This window comes from Parasteatoda tepidariorum, chromosome 8 (assembly GCF_043381705.1).
Source record: "Parasteatoda tepidariorum isolate YZ-2023 chromosome 8, CAS_Ptep_4.0, whole genome shotgun sequence".
NCBI lineage: Eukaryota > Metazoa > Arthropoda > Arachnida > Araneae > Theridiidae > Parasteatoda > Parasteatoda tepidariorum.
The window spans coordinates 91,919,056-91,939,500 of NC_092211.1; the positions used below are offsets into that span (position 1 = coordinate 91,919,056).

The window sequence follows — 20,445 nt, forward strand, 5'->3', positions numbered from 1 at the left end:
AAGTGCCAGAAAAGAAAAAAAATACTTTGAAAAGACAATGCAAAGGGTATTTTGCAATTTAACCAAACGTTCACTTTAAATATAAAAATTGGAAACAAAGCTAGGTCAGTTGAATTTTTATATTATACTCAATTTATAGGGGTCCGATTATAAAATAAACTTGTCCGCATACATTTTTCCTGGAATCCAGGTTAAAGATTGTAATAATAGTATCGATAAATAAAATAAAATCATAAATTAAGAAAATGAAGTCATAAATAAAGATAAGGAATGTAAAAATAGCAAATGTTATTAGCAATAAAATAGAATTTCAAGAAACTGATAGTTTTATTTATTTATATTTTAAAAAATTTTTGCAATATGTATCTTTTTGGAAGAAAAAAAAAACAGATATATGAAAATCTCCGCTTTTTTTGTCGTTTACATTGGTTATTACTATTTAAGTATCGCACTGTGATAAAATTCAGAGTTAGTAATTTTCATCAAAAATCATCAATAGTAATTATTGTATTTTATATTGTCACGTAGAATAAATATGAATTTGTCTAGAAAGTTTAAAAAATTTATTGAACATCTTCAAAGTACAGGGAACAAAGTAACTGGGGTCTCGGCTTGAAACACCCGGTCTTTTATAGAAATAATAACGGAACAGGAAATGATACATCAGAACAAACCACAAACGTCTAGAAAATAAATAAATAATAAATAAAAGTTTATTTTAGAGTTTTAGAGCTGAGGATCGAACTAAGCAACTCTGGCTCTCCAGGACGAAGACTCCAATCTCTCGGGTACGCTGACACGTCGCAGCATCTTCCTTAAAAAAAAAAGTGTCCTTGGTGTTTCACTCTATGGCTGTTCTGGCACGTGATCGGGTCCTCGATACTCCAACTTACTCTCGTCCTTAGATTGTTTCGTTGTTTTGTGACTTTTCATTTTTTCTGCATTTTCGGCTTCACATGGTTCTAACTGAAACGATGGGTCATGGTAAGGTTTCATGCGCATCACGTTGACGGCGTTCGTAGTTTTGCGCCTTTTAGATGGAGCAACGACTTCGACCTCGTAAGTAACATCAGATAACTTTCGCTTTAGTTATCTGATGTTACTTACGAGGCTCCAAAGCTCCAAAATACTTCTTTAATAGCTTTTCGGACAACCCAACTTTTTCGACCTGGTCTAAAAATCCAAACAAGTTCACCTGGTTCATAAGACATTGAGCGGTGTTTTGCATCGTTTCGCTCTTTCTCTTGCACATCAATGATACGAAGGCGAGCAAGTTGTCTTGCTTCTTCTGCTTCGCAGATAAGATGCGCAGCATAATCAGTTTCAAATCTAGGTTGGTTAGGAAACACAGTGTCCACAGTTGTTTCAGCTTCATAACCGTGAAGAAGATAAAATGGTGAGAAGCCAGTAATTTCTTGCTTAGATGTGTTGTAGGCGAAGGTGACAAAGGGTAAAATAACATCCCAATCTTTCTGTTCAACGTCAACATACATAGACAGCATATCAGCTAACGTATTGTTAAATTTTTCCATGAGGACATAAGTCTGAGGATGGTAGGCTGTTGTAGTGCGATGATCCGCGTCACAAAGTTTCAATAGCTCCGATGCAACAATCGAGAGAAACACAGATCCACGATCGACCCGAGATGATAACTCTTGGCGAACCATATTTTAACAGAATGCCTTCAAGCAGGAAATTTTCTACCTCAGGGCCTTCAGCGTTGGGTAGAGCTTTCGTAGTGACAAATCTAGTCAAATAGTCTGTACACACTACAATCCATTTGTTTCCTAAAAGTGACTTAGAAAAGCGTCCTAGCAAATCAATACCTATTCTATGAAAAGATGCTTCTGCAGGTGGGATTGACATCAAGCTTCCAGGCAACCTTTGCGGCAGACGTTGCGCGTTACAATGAGAAACGTACCGCCTCACACTCTAAGCCAATAAAAGAGTTTTCTTATCCTATCCAACGTTTTGGCGAATCCCAAATGACCTGCTGTTGGCGCGTCATGAAAATGATGAAGAATTTTCCGGCGTAACTTAAAAGGAATCATCGGTAGCCACTGTCTTCTGACCGATTCATAATTTCGCTTACAGAGCATACTATCCATAATTTAATAATTTGAATCATTACTTCGCTGACCTATATTAGTCTTCAAAGTTGTTATCTCCTGGTCTTTGTCCTGTTCTTCCGAGAGATTTGCGATGGCAGTTTTACTTTTTTTTAAAATCATTTTCAGTAGTTGGTAGTGGATATCGGGATAAGCAATCGGCATCTTTATGTCTACGACCAAACTTATAAGCAATAGTTACATCAAATTCCTGTAGTCTGAGAGCCCACCGAGCTAGCCTTCCAGAAGGATCTTTCATTACTGCAAGCCAGCACAATGAATGATGATCTGTTATAATAGTGAACTGTCTTCCAAAAAGATAAGGACGAAATTTACTGATGGACCAGATAGCAGCAAGACATTCGCTTTCTGTTGTCGAGTAATTTGTTTCAGACTTGGTCAGTACTCGAGAGGCATATGCAATTACAGTCTCTTTTCCTTTCTGAGTTTGAACTAACACTTATCCAATGATGCCATAGCCACTGGTATCAGTGTGCAACTCTGGGGGGGGGGGCATCATGATCGAATATACCCAATACAGGTTCAGTGGTTAGAGCGGTCTTCAAAATTTCAAACGAGGAGCGTTGTTCTTCTGACCACATGAACTTCTCATCGTTTTTAATAGTTTCTGCAGGGGATACGCTTTGATACAAAAGTCATTTATAAACCTACAGTAGTATGAACAAAGTCCGAGGAAACTTTTGATGTCTGTAATTGAAGTAGGTACAGGTTAGCGAGAGCCGTAACATTATCTGGATCTGGCTCTACTCCTTCTGTACTACAGACATGACGATGTACCTTGAGTTATTTGAGCCAAAGAGGCATTTCTTTGTATTGAGTTCTAATCCTGCTGCATCAAGACAAGTAAAACAATCCTTAGACGTCGCACGTGTTCGGCGAAAGTATCTGAGAATACTACATTGTCGTTGACACAAACAAATTTTCCATATCAAATGCCGTAATAAATTATTCATCATTCTTTCAAAGGTGGCGGGAGCATTACAATGTCTTAACGACATAACCTTAAATCCATATAGACCATCAGAGGTTACAAAAGCAGTTTTTTCCCGATCAGCTTCATCGACTTTTACTTGCCAATATCCACGAAATAAATCTATAGATGAGAAGTAATCTGCGTTCTTTAAGCAATCCAGAATATCGTCTACCCTGGGTAACGGGTACACATCCTTTTTGGTTAATTCATTTAATCGCCGGTATTCGATACAGAAACGCCAACTTCCATCTTTTTTCTTGACAAAAACCACAGAAGACCACGGACATCTAGATTCCTGAATGATGTCTCGAGCAAGCATTTTGTCTACCTCGTCGTGCGTAATACGTCGCTCAGCAACAGAAACTCTATATGGTCTGACGATTTCCTGTATTCATGTGATGCTTCACGACGTTTTCGGATTAGTTTTTCTTCAGTAGAAAAACGTCTTTGAATTTCCTTAAAATATTACTTAAGCTAGTTCTTTGTTCAGTTGATAGGCCTTAGGGTTCAGCTACATTTTCAGAGTCAAAACTGTAGAGATTGTGTTTTTCAATTTCTTGCGCATGACCAATTCATATATCCTTGGGAAGACAAGTGGAGTGATTAGAGAAATTAGAAACCCATACATGGAGTCCATCTTTATCCTTCTGCATAATAGATGATGGGAGCACTATATTTCGCTGCAGTGGTAAAAATCTACCGCATTGAACCAGTAAACCTTTACTCTCCTTGCACCCAATTGTTGTTTCCACTTTAATTATTTTTATGGTCATAGGGGGAATATCACAATCCTCTACTACACAAAGTTGGCTGTGTTGGAGTTCCTTATGCACTATTTCGTCCCAGATATCTTCTATCACCAGTTCCACAAGACCACAGTCAATAATAGCCTGTGAGACGTGTAAGAAGTCCCAACCCAAAATTACATCATGGCTACATTTTTCTAGGGCAATGAATTCGTGCGGTTGCTGATTGTCAATCTTATGGTACAACGTCCAATCGGATTAACGTATTTTCCATCGGCTACTTTTATGAATAAACTAGAGTAATCAGTCAGCATAGTTTTTCCCAATACAGTTTTTCGAAATTCATCAGAAATGACAGAAAATGATGCACCTGAATCAATAAGAGCTGTCACTGGTTTATTTTCCATAATTATTTCGAGATTATTGTCTTCATCTGAGCCACTGTTGGAGGTTTTTCTCTCTTAGCGACCTTGCCTCCGAAGAAGGGCGCTTCTTCTAGGTTTCCATTGAACGCCCAGTAGGTGAGCGACTAGAACGTCTGTACGGAGAGGGTGATCTATTTCTACGCCTATATGGGGATGGTGATCGTCTTCGTTCTTCAAATTGTGGCGATGAACTCCTAAGTTGACTACTGGGACTAACAACCTCATCTGATATGATCGTCTCTCTTTGTCGTGGGTTATAGTCTCGAAATGTCTGTCACGGCAGTGTCGGTACTCATGATCTGGACGACTGCAGTGATAACACACTGGCCTGTTATCCTCTGTTCTCCAGATATCAGTTTTAAGACGGAGTAGTTGAGAACGGCGAGTCTCATAAGTTTGCCGAGAAGAAGAAACTAGAGTTTTAGATGGCTGACGGCGTAGTGTGTGCTTCTGAGTACGAAACAGGAACCGTTGATTTAAAACAATCGAAATCTTTGTTTCTGTTGAAGTTTGTTTCGGTCATGGACGCTAAGGTCTTCACAATTTCATGTCGTATAACCTCTTCTAAATTGTCAATTGTTGGTTCAGGAGTTGGAACAGTAACAGGAAATAGTCGGGCGATTTATTCTTGTAGCACTTGGTGTATCATTGACAAAATTGTCTTCAAGGGACTCAACGAGAACGGCATTTGGAAATCTTTCAAACTTCCTTCGATTAAGGAGCCGCTGCTGCACACACGAGTCGACATGTTGACAGCGTTCAATGAAAGAGGTAGTCCTTGCTACTACTTATGTCAGTAGAACTTGATAAATATTTTCCAGGATGCCCTTCATAAGATGAGAAACCTTGTCTGCTTCACTCATGCTAGGGTTGACACGATAGCATAATCCCAGTACTGCTTGTATGTATAAAAGACTTGTTTGTCCTGGTAGTTGAGTTCTGGTTTTCAATTCTTCTTCTGCCCGATGTACTGATTGCAGACTTTCAGAGAATGTACCTATCAAGTTAGTTTGGAACACTTCCCATGATATTAAAATGCCTTCATTATTCTCAAACCACTGTTTGGCTGTTCCACTTTGAAAAAAGTAGACATTTGCAAGGCATGTTCCGTCGTCCCAATTGTTATATTTGGTGACAAGATCTTTTAACCGAGATCCAGGATCTTGGTTGGATTCTCCAGAAAAAGAAGAGGGATTACGAATGTGCTGGATAATAGGAATAGTGACTTGTAGTTTACGGCCCTTTTTGGCACCAATCCTCTAAAGCGGTGACTCCTTCTTAAATCACCGGGGCCAAATCTGCTTCGAGTACCCGGAGCCTCCACAAAATAATGTCACGTAGAATAGATATGAACTAGTCCAGAAAGTTGAAGAGATTTATTGCATATCTTCAAAGTACAGCGAGCAAAGTAACTGGGGTCTCGGCTTGAAACACCCGATCTTTTATAGGAATAATAACGGAACAGGAAATGATACATCAGAACGTTCCAGAAACTTTTAAAGTTACAGAAATAATAAATAAAAGCTAATTTTAAAGTTTTAAATCTTCGTAGAGTTCTGAGGATCGAACTCTGCATCTCTGTTTCTCCAAGACGACGACTCCAAATTCTCGGCGAAGTTGGCACGTCAATATTTTACTATATTATAACCCTCGCTAAAGAGCCCACCCAGTTTTTGGTTTGCGACTACCAAAGTACAACTCCGTAGTCTTGTAATTTTGAACCCAATCCAGCAGACAAGGGAACTGCTGGATCAAGTATTGGGAGAAATTTGCCTTCGAGGAGAATTTTTTGATGGAACTGACACGCATTTGTGTTACAGGGAGAGGAAAACCACGTAAACCTCAAACGAATAACCTTAACGGCAAGGAGACTCTAACCCCTAATCCGTTTATCACTCAGGATACTTTACGTCAGCTCTGTGGTCGTTACGAGCCGGGTGCGGAATTCGTATCGACCAACAGTTGCTTGGATTTGAACCCGGTTCACCTCATTGGGAAACATGCGGCCATCTCATAAGCCATCACGGGTCACATTTTACTTTTTGTGTTTTTAATACATTGTTTTTAATAAAATTGAATTTTAATCATAGTATAACTGTTAAAACTGGTTTACTTACTGATATTTGCATGATAGTAAAAGTCCTATTATAAAAATTTAAATTTATTTAATAAAAATATTTTTAAAAAAATTCAGAAACGAAAAATATTGTAGAATCATATACCAAAGTATATATCCCAGTTTTGCATTCATCAAAATAATGTCTGACCAAAGATTAATAGAAAAGGGAAACATTGTGGATTTAGTTTTTTTTTCTTCATCTTTTCAGAACATGTACAGAATTATTTGGTCATACTATATGAGCAAGTACGTCGATCTCCTTGATACTGTAAGTATGACTCTTTAAAAATATAGATTATTGTCCACATATGTTTAAATTTTTCATCCGTGTAATACGGTTTGTTTTGGAGTGCAAAATTTCGGACCCAGTCTTTAAACAGTTGGATGTCAGACTGTTCCTTGAAAAAGTGATGCTATGTTGCTCTTTTAAATTAAAATTGTGTTCTAGAATCGTAATTTCAAACATTACCCCAATGAAATTACAGTAAACATGTCCTGGCGAGGTAATAACCTGAATTTGTTATAGCGCGAGTGCACAAAAATACCATAAATATTAATTCGTAGCTTAAAATCATATTTGACCAATTTCAACTCTTTACTTTAATACAAATTTAGAAATTTTCAGAGAAATTGGCAGCAACGCAACTTTTTTTAATACTTAAAGACTCAAGCGGGTTTCCTACAGGGGGTGCTGAGCTTAAAAGACAAATACAACCTTTTTATCGAGCCCGAAGTTCTTCCCACTCCTTGTAGCCCACTGGACTACCAGACTTTCAATGTGGTCACAGACCTTGCTCTCAGAGTCCTAAAATCAGATTTTGTTTGTGATGTCCTTAAAGGTATCTCTTACGCAACTATGAATGAGCTATATCCTGAACCTGAATGGTTGAGAATCTTTACAGATGGCTCCCGAGTGGATCAGCGGGTGAATGCTGGAGCGGGAGTATTTTGTCACCTGTTCTCTGCCTACGCTTCTGTTGGCTGCTATGCATCTGCCTACGACGGTGAAGTCGAGGCTATTCTAATTGCCCTAAAACAACTACAGTGTCGTACTGACCAATTTTCTAGCGCCGTCATCTTATCTGACTCTAAAGCAGCACTTCTTGATATTAACTCTCCACTGATTCCCCAATCCATCTCCATTCAGAAATGCATTGACTGTCTGAAAGACCTGACACTGAAAGGCAAGCAAATCGTCCTCCAATGGATCCCGGGAGATTGCGGGATTTGGGGTAATGAAAAAGCTGATTTCTTGGCCAAGAAAGGAACAACTATTGCCCAAGCATCTCGTTGCTCCATCTCTCTGCACTCATTTAAATTGCTGGTCCGAAACCAATTCCGGAGCATGCTCTCAGAGAATTTCCGTACAAGCAATATACACAAAACCTGGTTCAACCGTATTTTAACTATCCCAAATCAGCCCAGGTTTACGGCAGTCGCTCTCTTTAGACTTGTAACGGGCCATGACTGTCTGGCGAAACACCTTTTTAGCATAAACATTTTTGACTCTCCTAAATGCAAGCTCTGTCGCCTTGGGGAGGACATGGACTTGCCCCATATTTCCGTCTGTCCTGCGCTCATCTCCACTACTGTGTGTGGACGCTACTGGGAAGCTAGGGCCCGTATGGGCTAAGCATGTCACTATGCATTCAATTCTATTTATTTCTTTTTGCCTTGTTTTTCTTGTTATTTTATCCTTTTTGTTCTTTTAAATTGGCCTGCCATTGGAAATAAATAAAAAAAAACATTAATGAAGTAATTTCGGGATTTAAATCCAAAACTGTGATTCTACCTTCATCAGTAGTCGCTTTTCATTCATGTTTTTTACTTGTTACTTTTAAAAATAAATTTCCAATAATTGATAATATTAGCATTTTATACAAAGTATAATTGCGATTATATTATCTCATTACAATTATTGATATTTACTTACGTTTTACGACAAGGTTAGATGTATGTAGTTTCTGATGCTTAAGTATTCTAAAATTGTAAAAAAATGGGAAATGATGAATTATTATCTAAAGCAAATGTTTGAAAATACTTTTATCATATTTTAAAATTTTATCTCATCATCATTGTATACAAAAACGTTTAAAATAATTATTCTAAATCAAACTGACTATTCAATTCTATTTCTTAAAAAAAAATTATTAATATACTTCGAAATATTTACAGAGTTTAAGTAATATTTCAGATGATTGCAGACATAAATAACGATGATGATATCGTAACAGACGCTCATTTGAATACCACATATAAAAATTCTCCCCCAACCCATAGTTGAGAAAAACCTATAGTACACGTGACCTGCTGAAAGAGATAAATACGGGCAACCCTTTTACACTGACAGTGATCTAATGTTACAATTGAATTACGAAATCGGTCACTATTGAATAGCAATTAAATGAGTTCAAAGAAATCGAATCGAAGATGCTCGTTTCAGTTGCAGAGAGGTGTAAATATTATATGCAAAAAAGGTAAATCGGTTTTCCATTTGATACCCTTTATCGCCTTTGGCGTCATAAAGATTTGGCGAGTTAAAAACTCTTTGAGCAGGTGTGCTTTTTTAATAGATTTCCTCCGCCTACTCCATCAATCATTCAGGTAAGGGGAAAACTTTTTGATGAGACCTGTAAGACACCATTTATAACTCCCCCCTCTCATCGTAAAAGTAAGAACAAAAAGTGTCAAAGAATGTCTCGTAGGTGAAGCCATTTACTTCTCCTTGTCGATTTGTCCCAGTATGGCAACTTGATCCACGAATATTGTTTAATCCGTACGAGAAGGGAGGCACCTTCCCTTATCTGTGAATAATTCCAACAACAAAAATTGGAAATAAACTTGGCAGCATCAATTGAAACCAGGTTATCTAATTTATTTTGATTATATTATTGAAAAATCTGATTCCACGAGATATTGTTTATTCCTCGACGCTTATTTCAGATCAACTAGATTCAATCAGATTACTTTAAAAAGAGGGATGCTATTAAATAGAAATCAAAGGCCCCTGTTAAACTAATTCCAATAAAATTAATAAATAGTTATAATATCCAAGTGTCTTTAAAAATATATTTGAATATCAGGTTCAAATAATTCGTAAGACAATACCCGGTTTAGGCCGGGATAACCTGATTAATAGGGCGTTGGACTCGTGTTCATGAGAACGGTTCTCCATCATCCTAAAAGATCACATGACAAATCAATACTGAATTGGAAATTGATCGTTCTCTGGTTCAGGTCAAAAATACGATCTGCAGGTGGATGAAAGGTAAGTGAGACGGGTTGTGACTAATGTGTATGGTAAAATCATAATTTCGGTTATAGATGGCGCCACCGAAATACAAGAAGCGCACCCTCAGCCTAAAACATTCGCTTGATTTCAAGCAGGCTTGCTGCTATTGGCATATGTAACAACATGCCTAGTTAAGTTAAATAAGAATTTAAATTAAACGGTTAATAAGGAATCTATGGAATTTAAAAAAAGTAAGAAATTGTAATTAATTTTTTAGACGTTTATGTGAGACTAATATTTTCTTAATTACAGCGTTTTTATTAGATTTGCATGAATTTTACAGTTATTGTACAGTGTAAAAAATAGACCATTCTGAATAACGTTTCATCTAATGATCCACGTTCCAGGACTTAATCTTAATTGCTCGAGGGGTGACTTCAAATATGCTAATTAATAAGTGCGAACGGTGTTTTAAGTTACGAAATCAGACACAAAAACGTATTTTCTCTGAATATATATTTATTTTTTTATCGGATTTGCACTTTTAACCCCAAAAATATAGGGGGTAGCCATAATCTAGGAAATATGGTTCCAATGCTTGGTCAAGAGAGGGCTCCAAACTTTTAATCCCCTTAATGTTAATCTTATTTCTTGTGTATATCACTATATTTCGAAAACTTTTTAAGCGAATTGAAATATTTTTGCATGCAGTTGTGAAATTCGTTTATCCCAAGAAAATACTATGAAAAAATTAAATTTTAGTAAATATTTATTATTTTTTATTATTTCACCTAATAAAGGTCGAAATATTTTTTAAATGTAAGATTATTGTCTTCATCTGCGCCACTGTTGGAGGTTTTTCTCCCTTAGCGACCTTGCCTCCGAAGAAGGGCGTTTCTTCTAGGTTTCCATTGAACGCCCAGTAGGTGAGCGATTGGAACGTCTGCATGTAGATAGGGTGATCTATTTCTACGCCTATATGGGGATGGTGATCGTCTTCGTTCTTCAAATTGTGGCGATGAACTCCTAAGTTGACTACTGGGACTAACACCCTCGTCTGAGATGATCGTCTCTCTTTGTCGTGGGTTATAGTCTCTGTTGTGACCGTTTATTAAATGGCATGGGATATGTATTTAGGATGATTGACAATGATAGCACTAATGTTGATAACTTATAACATAACAATAACTTTAGGCACAATACGTACATAGAACACATCAACAACAGAACATACTGGAAATCGAAACTGAAACATACAATGTACACACAGTTGCAGTTACATCACAACCGCGATACTAGCGCCAGTGGAATTACATGGAAGATCTCAACAGTCTCCCCCACTTAATTAGAATTGAAATAACAGTTAATTGAAAACATTAGCTACTTAAAAATTGAATATGTTAAATATATAATTGAAAAATACACTTAATTGAAAATACTTAAAACAGATTTGAAATATGCTTATGACATTACGAAGTCCCTAAAGCGTGTAGGTAATTGTCTCTTTCTTTTTGGTTTTGTCACAACGTCCTGTTTGGAATTTGTTGGAAGTTCTAGAATACTAGGCTGAGTAGGTGAGGAGATCTTAGATGGTTTAGGAATGTCAAAAGACTGGGTTGGGCCAAAAGTCACACACTTTTTTTTCTCTGGAATTATTGTTGATCTTAATTGGTTTATGTGTCTCTTTAATTGCCGACCTGAGTCTAGTAAAATCAAATAATGACGTGTACCATACTTTTTCACGACTTTGCCAAACTGCCATACGTTATGGTTATTTATGAACAACCTCACCTGGACTCTCTCCCCCACTGAAAAAGATCTTACAGGAGTACTGGAAACTGTTGATGGTGTTGGATGAATTGAGTTTATACGTATACGGATTTTTCTATGTAAGTATAATTGAGCAGGTGACTGTCCACAAGCTAGAGGTGTTGCTCTATAACGGAATAATATGTTTTGAACTTTACTTGGGATTGAGGATTTTTCAAGAAAAGAAGCTTTTATCTTTTGCTTTAAGGTTTGGACGTTTCGCTCTGCAAGGTCATTGTTGGCAGGATGTTCTGGAGCGATGAATTTTTGAAATATTCCTCGATTAGAACAATAAGAATGGAATTCTTCACTTTGAAATATTGAAGCATTATCAGATACAATAACCTGTGGATAGCCATGAAAAGAAAAAAATGTTTCTATCAAAAGGATGGTTTTTGAACTAGTTGGGGCATCTTTAATGACTTTGACTTCCGCCCATTTGGACTTAGCATCAACACACACCAAAAAATAGTAATTTTCAAATGGACCTGCATAATCTATATGAATTCTGTCCCAGTTATCTGCTGGAGATTCCCACGGATGGACAGATACCTCTGGAGGATTAGACTTTGTCAATGCGCAGCCTTCACATCCTTTGACTAAATTCTCAATGTCACGATCAATGGCAGGCCAATAAACATACTGTCTTGCCAGTTGCTTCATTTTAGTTATTCCTAGATGAGTTTCGTGAAGTTCCTTTAGTATGTTTGAACGTAAGCTTTTTGGAATAACTACTCTTTCTCTTCGAAAAAGTATGCCATCAAACAATGTAAATTCTGAATCTTCAGAGTTGTTGTTCAGCCTTTCAATTATTTCGCTGAGTTCTGAATCTTTCTTTGTTTCAGACTGGATTGATAAAGATGTTATTTTTTCACTTGAAATTTGGAAAATGTTTTCGGCACATATTTGATTTGCTTCTTCCCCTATAAATTTATCGACTGAGTTTTCGGGTTTTTGAATTAGAGCTCTAGACAGGCAATCGACCTTTTTGATTTTCAGATCCCTTTTTGAATTGCACTGAGTAATCAAAACTTGATAAGTAGGAAGAATAGCGAAGTAATCGTGCTGAAGTCATACGTGGTAGTGCCTTTTGAGAATGAAAAATTCTTGTTAGTGGCTCATTGTCAGTAATAAGTTTGAAATGTTTACCAAATAAGTAATTGAAGAATTGTGTAACACCAAAAATAATAGCTAAAGCCTCTCGATCTAATTGGCTATAGTTTTATTCGGAGTTGGTAAGTGAACGAGATGCGTAAGCAATAGGTCTTTCTACACCTTGTTTAGAGTGACTCAATACTGCTGCAATTCCCGTAGGGCTGGCATCTGTGGTCAGGACAATTGGTAAACTAGGATCAAAAGGAACAAGAACTCTATCACTGGTAAGTTCATTTTTAGTTTCAGAAATGCAGATTCACAACTTGCAGTCCATAACCAAGGCTGGTTTTTTCTTAGCAACCGTCGAAGTGGGTATGATATAATTGAAAAATTTGGCAGAAAACGGGAGTAGTAAGTTACAAGTCCCAAAAATCATTTGATTTCTTCAATATTTGATGGTCTTGGCATTTCTTGAACAGCTTGAATTTTTGTTGGCGATTTACTTATCTTATTATATTCAATAACGTGTCCGAGATATTCGATTTTTCTTGAAAAAAGGAACACTTTTGTTTATTTATGTGCAGATCATAGTCAGAAAGTCTTTGTAAGCAAGCTTCTAAATTTTCAGTACATTCTTGAAGTGTTTCACCATGTATAATAATATCGTCAAAGTAAGATTCTGTTTTTGGTAACCCTTTGAGAGTTTGAGAAAGAATGCGATTGAATTTTGATGGTGCTGTCTTGATTCCAAAACTAAGCCTATGCATGCGATACGTACCACGATGTGTTGAAATGGTCTGTATCATGCTACTATCTTCATCAACTTTTAAATGTAAGTAGGCTTTAAATAAATCAAGTTTACAAAAATATCTTGAATTTCGAAGACTATGAAGCACATCATCTATCCTTCTTACTGGATGATTTGATTGAATTAATCGTTCATTGACTCCACATTTGTAATCAACACATAATCGGACGCCACCGTTTGGTTTTGGAATGACAACCAATGGTGACCCCCAATCACTCGCAGGCACTAAGGATATTATTCCATCTGCCTCAAGAGAGTCCAATTCTTTATTGACGCGGTCCCGGAGAGCATAAGGAACGTCACGCTCCCTAGTAAAAATGGCTTTTGCTCCATCCCTAAGTTGAAGTGATACTTGAAAATGAGGGACGCAACCAACTCGTTCTTCAAAGAGGGGTGAAAATTTTTCCAAAAGTGAATTGAGAGGGTTGATTTGATACACTGGTGATTTATGAATTGAAGTGTTTGATATATTAGCATCTATTTGTAAAAGTTCGATTTCTAAGGCTCGAATCCATTGACGGCCTAGAATAGCTGCACATCCAGCTGGAACAATATGAAGTTCACCTGTAATGTTTTTGTTTTGAAATGCAACATTTACATGCACTTTCCCCTTGGGTTGAATGATATCTCCAGAATAAGTACGAAAAGCAATGTTTGATTTTTCCAAGGGCACATTTAAATTTAAACGTTCAAAATCAGTTTCTGAAAGTAGGGAAAACTTTGCTCCAGAATCTACTTCGAAATGTTGTAGCTTCCCATTGAGGTATACAGAGACGATATATTTGTCAGAGTCATGGCAAACTTCAAATAAATCTATAACTTTATAGCATGGTGAAGAGCTGTGAATAGAGTTGACACCAAATGTAATATTTTGATCATGTACTTCAGTTGAAACAGCATGAAGAGAAGGTCTGGGACTGGAATTCATTGACTTTCGTGGCATCTTAATTAAAGTTGAAATGCAGACTTTACTAACATGACCTATTTTTTTGCATGAATCACATTTTAGTTTAGTTTTATTAATTCGACAATCTTTGACTTGGTGATTATTTCTGCCACATCTGATGCATAGATTTTCAATACCAAGGGCTCTATAATCTGGTTTCTGGCGTTGAGAACTAGATCGTGAACTGGAACGATTTCTATGACGTGCTGAGAAATTTGAAACTTTATTATTGTCACTTAAAGCGTAAGAAGTAGAGCGTGGAGAACCTTTTTGAGTGAGTTCTTTACTTTCGATTTTGGACGCCTCCAGAGCAATCGCCTTTGATAAGACATCATCGAAAGTTATTAAATCTGATTGTAGCACCTGTTCGCGCAACCAGTCATCACGCAATCCTCGAATGAACTGAGCCCGGAGAAAAACATCTGCAATTGTTACTGATTTATCACAGTCACATTTCACAGAAAATTCGCATTCAACTATATCACGTTGCAAAGCAGCTACAAATTCTGAAATTGATTCATGTTCTTTTTGATATATATTTAAAAAATAATGTTGAGAAACAACTACATTTTTTCTAGGAATTAGCATTTGCTTGAAAGCTTTCACAAGATTATCATGTGATAATTGTTTGACTGGTTTCTCTGGTCCAAGAAAAGCTGCCAAATTATTATAGTGTGATGAACCAATAGATACACATAGAAGTTGAGCAATTTTATCTTTATCAATAACACCCTTCATAGAACAATAATTTTCAAATCGTTCTAAATAGCATGAAAATTTTTCACGTTTTGAATCATAATTTTCAAAAGGATGCACATTAACAAGATTTACTGATGAATCAATAGACTGTTCTTTTGAAAAATGTTTTTCGATTTGTGCTATCATTGCTTGTTGTTGCTGATTAAATGCAGCAATAAATGTTTGGAATTGTTCAGCATTCATTATTTATTTATTGAAAGTTTGAAAAAATAGTTGAAAATTTAAATTAATTACAGTACCTGAATTCAATTACTTGAAACATTTCCGTTTTGAAATTTCATCCATTTTGAAGCTTCGTTTTTGAACGATGTTGAAATTCTATTGATTATTTCTTCTTATTTTTCTCCTCGTCGCCAAAACTGTTGTGACCGTTTATTGTATGGCATGGGATATGTATTTAGGATGATTGACAATGATAGGACTAATGTTGATAACTTATAACGTAACAATAACTTTATTCACAATACGTACATAGAACACATCAACAACAGAACATACTGGAAATCGAAACTGAAACATACAATGTAAACACATTTGCAGTTACATCACAACAGCGATACTAGCGCCAATGGGAATTACATGGAAGATCTCAACAGTCTCGAAATGTCTGTCACGGCAGTGTCGGTACACATGACCTGGACGACCGCAGTGATAACACACTGGCCTGTTATCCTCTGTTCTCCAGATATCAGTTTTGAGACGGGGTAGTTGAGAACGGCGAGTCTCATAAGTTTGCTGAGAAGAAGAAACTAGAATTCTAGATGGCTGACGGCGTAGTGCGTGCTTCTGAGTACGAAACAGGTATCGTTGATTTAAAACTATCGAAATCTTTGTTTCTGTTGAAGTTTGTTTCGGTCATGGACGCTAAGGTCTTCACAATTTCATGTCGTATAACCTCTTCTAAATTGTCAATTGTTGGTTCAGGAGTTGGAACAGTAACAGGAAATAGTCGGGCGATTTATTCTTGTAGCACTTGGTGTATCATTGACAAAATTGTCTTCAAGGGACTCAACGAGAACGGCATTTGGAAATCTTTCAAACTTCCTTCGATTAAGGAGCCGCTGCTGCACACACGAGTCGACATGTTGACAGCGTTCAATGAAAGAGGTAGTCCTTGCTACTACTTAAGTCAGTAGAACTTGATAAATATTTTCCACGATGCCCTTCATAAGATGAGAAACCTTGTCTGCTTCACTCATGCTAGGGTTGACACGATAGCATAATCCCAGTACTGCTTGTATGTATAAAAGACTTGTTTGTCCTGGTAGTTCAGTTCTGGTTTTCAATTCTTCTTCCACCCGATGTACTGATTGCAGACTATCAGAGCGTGTACCTTTCAAGCTAGTTTGGAACACTTCCCATGATATTAAAATGTCTTCATTATTTTCAAACCACTGTTTGGCTGTTCCACTTTGAAAAAAGTAGACATTTGCAAAGCATGTTCCGTCGTCCCAACCCGCAGCGGCCCCTAACCCATACATCATGAAATATTTACAGGTTGAATTACAATCATTTTGATTTATGCAGCGTTTAGGTAGCAAAACAAAAGATCAAGCATATTTGCTTGATAAATTAAACATGATTTGATATTTAGTATGAGTCATGATTTATGAATTAATCAGAAATTTTCATGAATATAAATAGCACAATTGATATTTAAGTATGTATTGAATCATGATATATATATTACTAGCACAATAGTTATTTAAGCATTGAGTGGGATTGAATTTGATGCAATCATAACTTGTGAAATAAGTATGAATTGAATTAAGATATAAGCAAGTACAATTGATATTTGAATGGAATTTAAGTTTGATGCAATCATAAGTTGTGATAAATTATGAGTAAAATTAGGATATATATAAATGCAATTGACAATTTAGCATTGAATAGAGTTAGAATTGTGTAATTTTGAGTTGTAAGACAAATATGACATGATATAAGATAAATTTACAGAAGTTTTGTTTAACATTGGTGGCGCCACCTATCGGATACAGTAAGCAATTTAATTGAGCTGGTTCACTTTTTTCATTGAAGAAGAATTTGATAATCTAAATAATTTCACTGATGCAAGAGTTCAGAATGGATAGTCCGGAATTGGGCATGAGTATGACATTATGGAGCATTATCTCTAATGATTCTTTGCAGTAATTGGAGTACCTCTTCATTCTTTATGAGTTCTTTTATTATTATGACAAGTCTGCGAGCCAGACCCACTGTTGTTGTGGGAACAGGACAAGAGCCCTTCCTGGTGGGACGGGCTGTGCACCCAGTGTAGTTTGCGGTGTGGGATTCACTACAGTTGCAACATTTTGGTGGAGTGTGTCTGTCCTTTCGGCATTCGTGGGAGCGATGATTGCCAGCGCATTTCACACATCTTGAGGCTGCATTGCATGATCTTTGAGTGTGGTAATGTTTTAATGCTTGGCAATTAAAACATTGAATTGATCCACGACCCTCCCCCCCCCCGAAATCTCTCTATTCTGACTGGAATACTTTGAATAGTGGTGATGGAGTTAATTTGCTGATTTTGCACTGTATTTTTAAGAATTATGAGAAAAAGTGGGAGGAGCCTATAGGCCTCGCCCACTTTTCTCTTAAACTGTATGACTTTATGAGTTGTAATGCCTGTTTTTGTCAGTTGATGGGAGATTTCATCTGTTTTATATTCTGTTGACAGTCCACGGAGTAAAACTTTAATATGTATGGCTGGATGTGCTTGTACAGAAGTTATGGGTTATATATATATATATATATATATATACAGAGCAAGAGAGAGAGATAAATGTCTGTTTTTTGAGATAAATGTAATTCAATTCTTGTAAATAGAAAGAAAATTCTGAAAATCTTCAACAAACAAAAACTAAAAAAACTAATAGTTATTTGATTGAATAGCAGATAACAGCACTACAATTTTATATTGCTAAATTTTTTTAAGCAATAAGTGTAAATCAGTAATTTCCAAAGTTTTTGAGCTGAATATTTTTAATAAAAATTATTTTACTGTTTTAAGCTATTGAAACAAGACTTATTTATTATTTTATATATTTGAATTTTTAAATGCAATTGCTTTTGTTAGTCATTCATTTTTTCTACCTTTCAGTGTTTCTTTGTTCTGAGGAAAAAACAACGACAAGTGTCATTTCTTCACGTGTTTCACCATTCAAGCATCATTATTATTGCTTGGGGTGTTATCGGAACAAAGAGTGCAGGTACAATTGGAACTGTTATTAAAATCTATTCAACAGCTACAGTCAAAGATAGAATGAATTAAAAAGAATGAAAAGAAATAACTAATAAAATAGTAAAAACTAATAACGATTTAAACTTATAACGTTTTTTGAATTCCAGCTCTTAATTTATATTTTTGTTCGGAAGAAGAAGAAAAAAAGCAAAACCCTTAGAATCACATGCGAGATATTATACAAATGACGGTCCCATATGCAACGAAGACAAAATTCGATCGAACTACATAGGCTTTTGCTCGATTGATTCGAAAAAATAAATTATAATTATAATATAATTTTTTACAATATATAAAAAATAAATAAATTATAATTATTTTATCTCATTACAATTCTTGATACTGACCAACGTTTTCTGTTCTGCTTAGATGTATGTATTTTTTAATGCATACGTATTTCGAAAATGTTAAAAAGTACTTTCACAATATTCTAAAATTTTAAAACGCGTCATCATAACATCTTAAAATGTTAAATAAATACAATCTTAAGAATGAAATCTCATCGTTATTGTATCTGAAATAGTTGAAAATAATTATTCTAAGTGAGAAACCAACTATACCATTCTATTTAAATAAAAAATAATAATAATAAAATATTCTTTAAAAAAAATGAAGCAAACATTTACAAATATTAAAAACGTTCAAGTAATATTTTAGATAATTACAGATACAAATAAAAAGATCGAAACTTTGTGAACAGACGCTTATTTGAATGTTAAAGAATCTACCACAACTGAGAAAAAGCATATGAATATTTTCATAGACGGAGAAATCTCTGCGGAAAGAGATAATCCATGGACAACGCTGATAGAAATCTATTATTACAGTTGAATTGCAAAACCGAAAGATGCGAGGGGTTGCTAGTGACGATTGTTTGAGTCGAATTTAAATTTCATACGGGAATAAAAACAGTTTATATGTTTTCAATCCTGCTTTTTATCAATAGTACTTTGTCAGGCAAATGTTAAAAATTCCCATGGTTTTATTGATGTTCCCTATGGTTTAATTAAAAGTACCGGAGGAAAGTTTTAGTTACTATCATTGGTAGGCCTCGAGCGATAATGTAGTAGTGTCTTTTTATGAACACGTGGTTCTTTATCGTTCGAAAAGAATATTAATGTTCACCGACTGTCCTAAAATCATCCCTTTTTTCTGTATATGCAGGCAAAACTATAGTAGGAACCACAGTTTCTTTTCAACTCTGTTTTCACGTTATTCAAATAGTAATATGTCTTGCCTCTATTTTGTCAAGATGATCTTCACAATTTATTTAAATCCGTCCTCGATGGTAGACAGTTCCTATATATTCACTTCGCAACTCATTCACTTTTTTTTTAAAAAGTGTTTGCCTTTCAGTTCAACTAACTATCGATGTCCGTTGAGATTGTTATCTTCATTAATTGTATCTATAGTCCTAATTGCAGGCTCCACGAACAAAGAATCTAAATAATATGCTGTTTAGTATTCTAATGACGGACCAGTTTGAATTTATTATTGCAGTAGTAATTAAAGTTCGAAAAATTTGTTATCGCTCACTTCATTCAAAGGCAGTTAAAAACCATCTGGAAAAAACCATTTGGCATCAAAGTTGGCGAGACCATTGGGACTTCCTGAGATAAATGCGCTAACCTGGATTCAAACGATGTTTTTAATCAAATTTAGGTATTCAGTTAGTTTAACATTAGTGTTCTACTATTCCATTTGATGTACAGATTGTTCTCTATTATATATATATCAAGGAAAAAGCCTGAATCTGGGGTTTTACCGGTTTATTACTCAATTTTGACCCTTTACCAAACTTTTACCGGTAAAACCTAGGACTCAATAAATAACAGACTTGGGGTTTTTACAGTAATATTTATATATCCAATTTTGATCTTTAGCTCACTATTCTTGCGTGGCTGCTGGTTTAAATTCCTTCGTCCATGTGTGCACCTATTCCTATTATGCCCTCTCAGCATGCGGTGACAAGATGCAAGATATAATCAATTCGAAAAAAAAGTATCTCACTTTCCTCCAGGTTGTAAGTATTTATCCAAGGATATTATGTTTAAAAAAATCAACCTTTAAAAGCCATTTCAAAACAACCACTTCTGAACAAAATCAGTGTTTTACACACACACACACGCACGCACACACAGATATATATATATATATATA

At 35.8% G+C, this 20,445-nt stretch overlaps 1 protein-coding gene across 2 annotated transcripts in view; it reads left to right on the forward strand.

Annotated features, from left to right (window-relative positions):
- LOC107443298 (very long chain fatty acid elongase 4-like) overlaps positions 1–20,445 on the forward strand; it is a 43,141-nt gene that overhangs the window by 12,751 nt on the left and 9,945 nt on the right. The window contains exons 5-7 of one of the 2 annotated variants that reach the window (XM_021144805.3): positions 6,601–6,660; positions 18,145–18,253; positions 20,169–20,308. In XM_021144805.3, coding sequence (XP_021000464.1) covers positions 6,601–6,660; positions 18,145–18,253; positions 20,169–20,308 — 309 coding nt within the window. The remainder of the gene's footprint in view (positions 1–6,600; positions 6,661–18,144; positions 18,254–20,168; positions 20,309–20,445) is intronic. The other variant, XM_043054798.2, reaches the window with a different exon arrangement.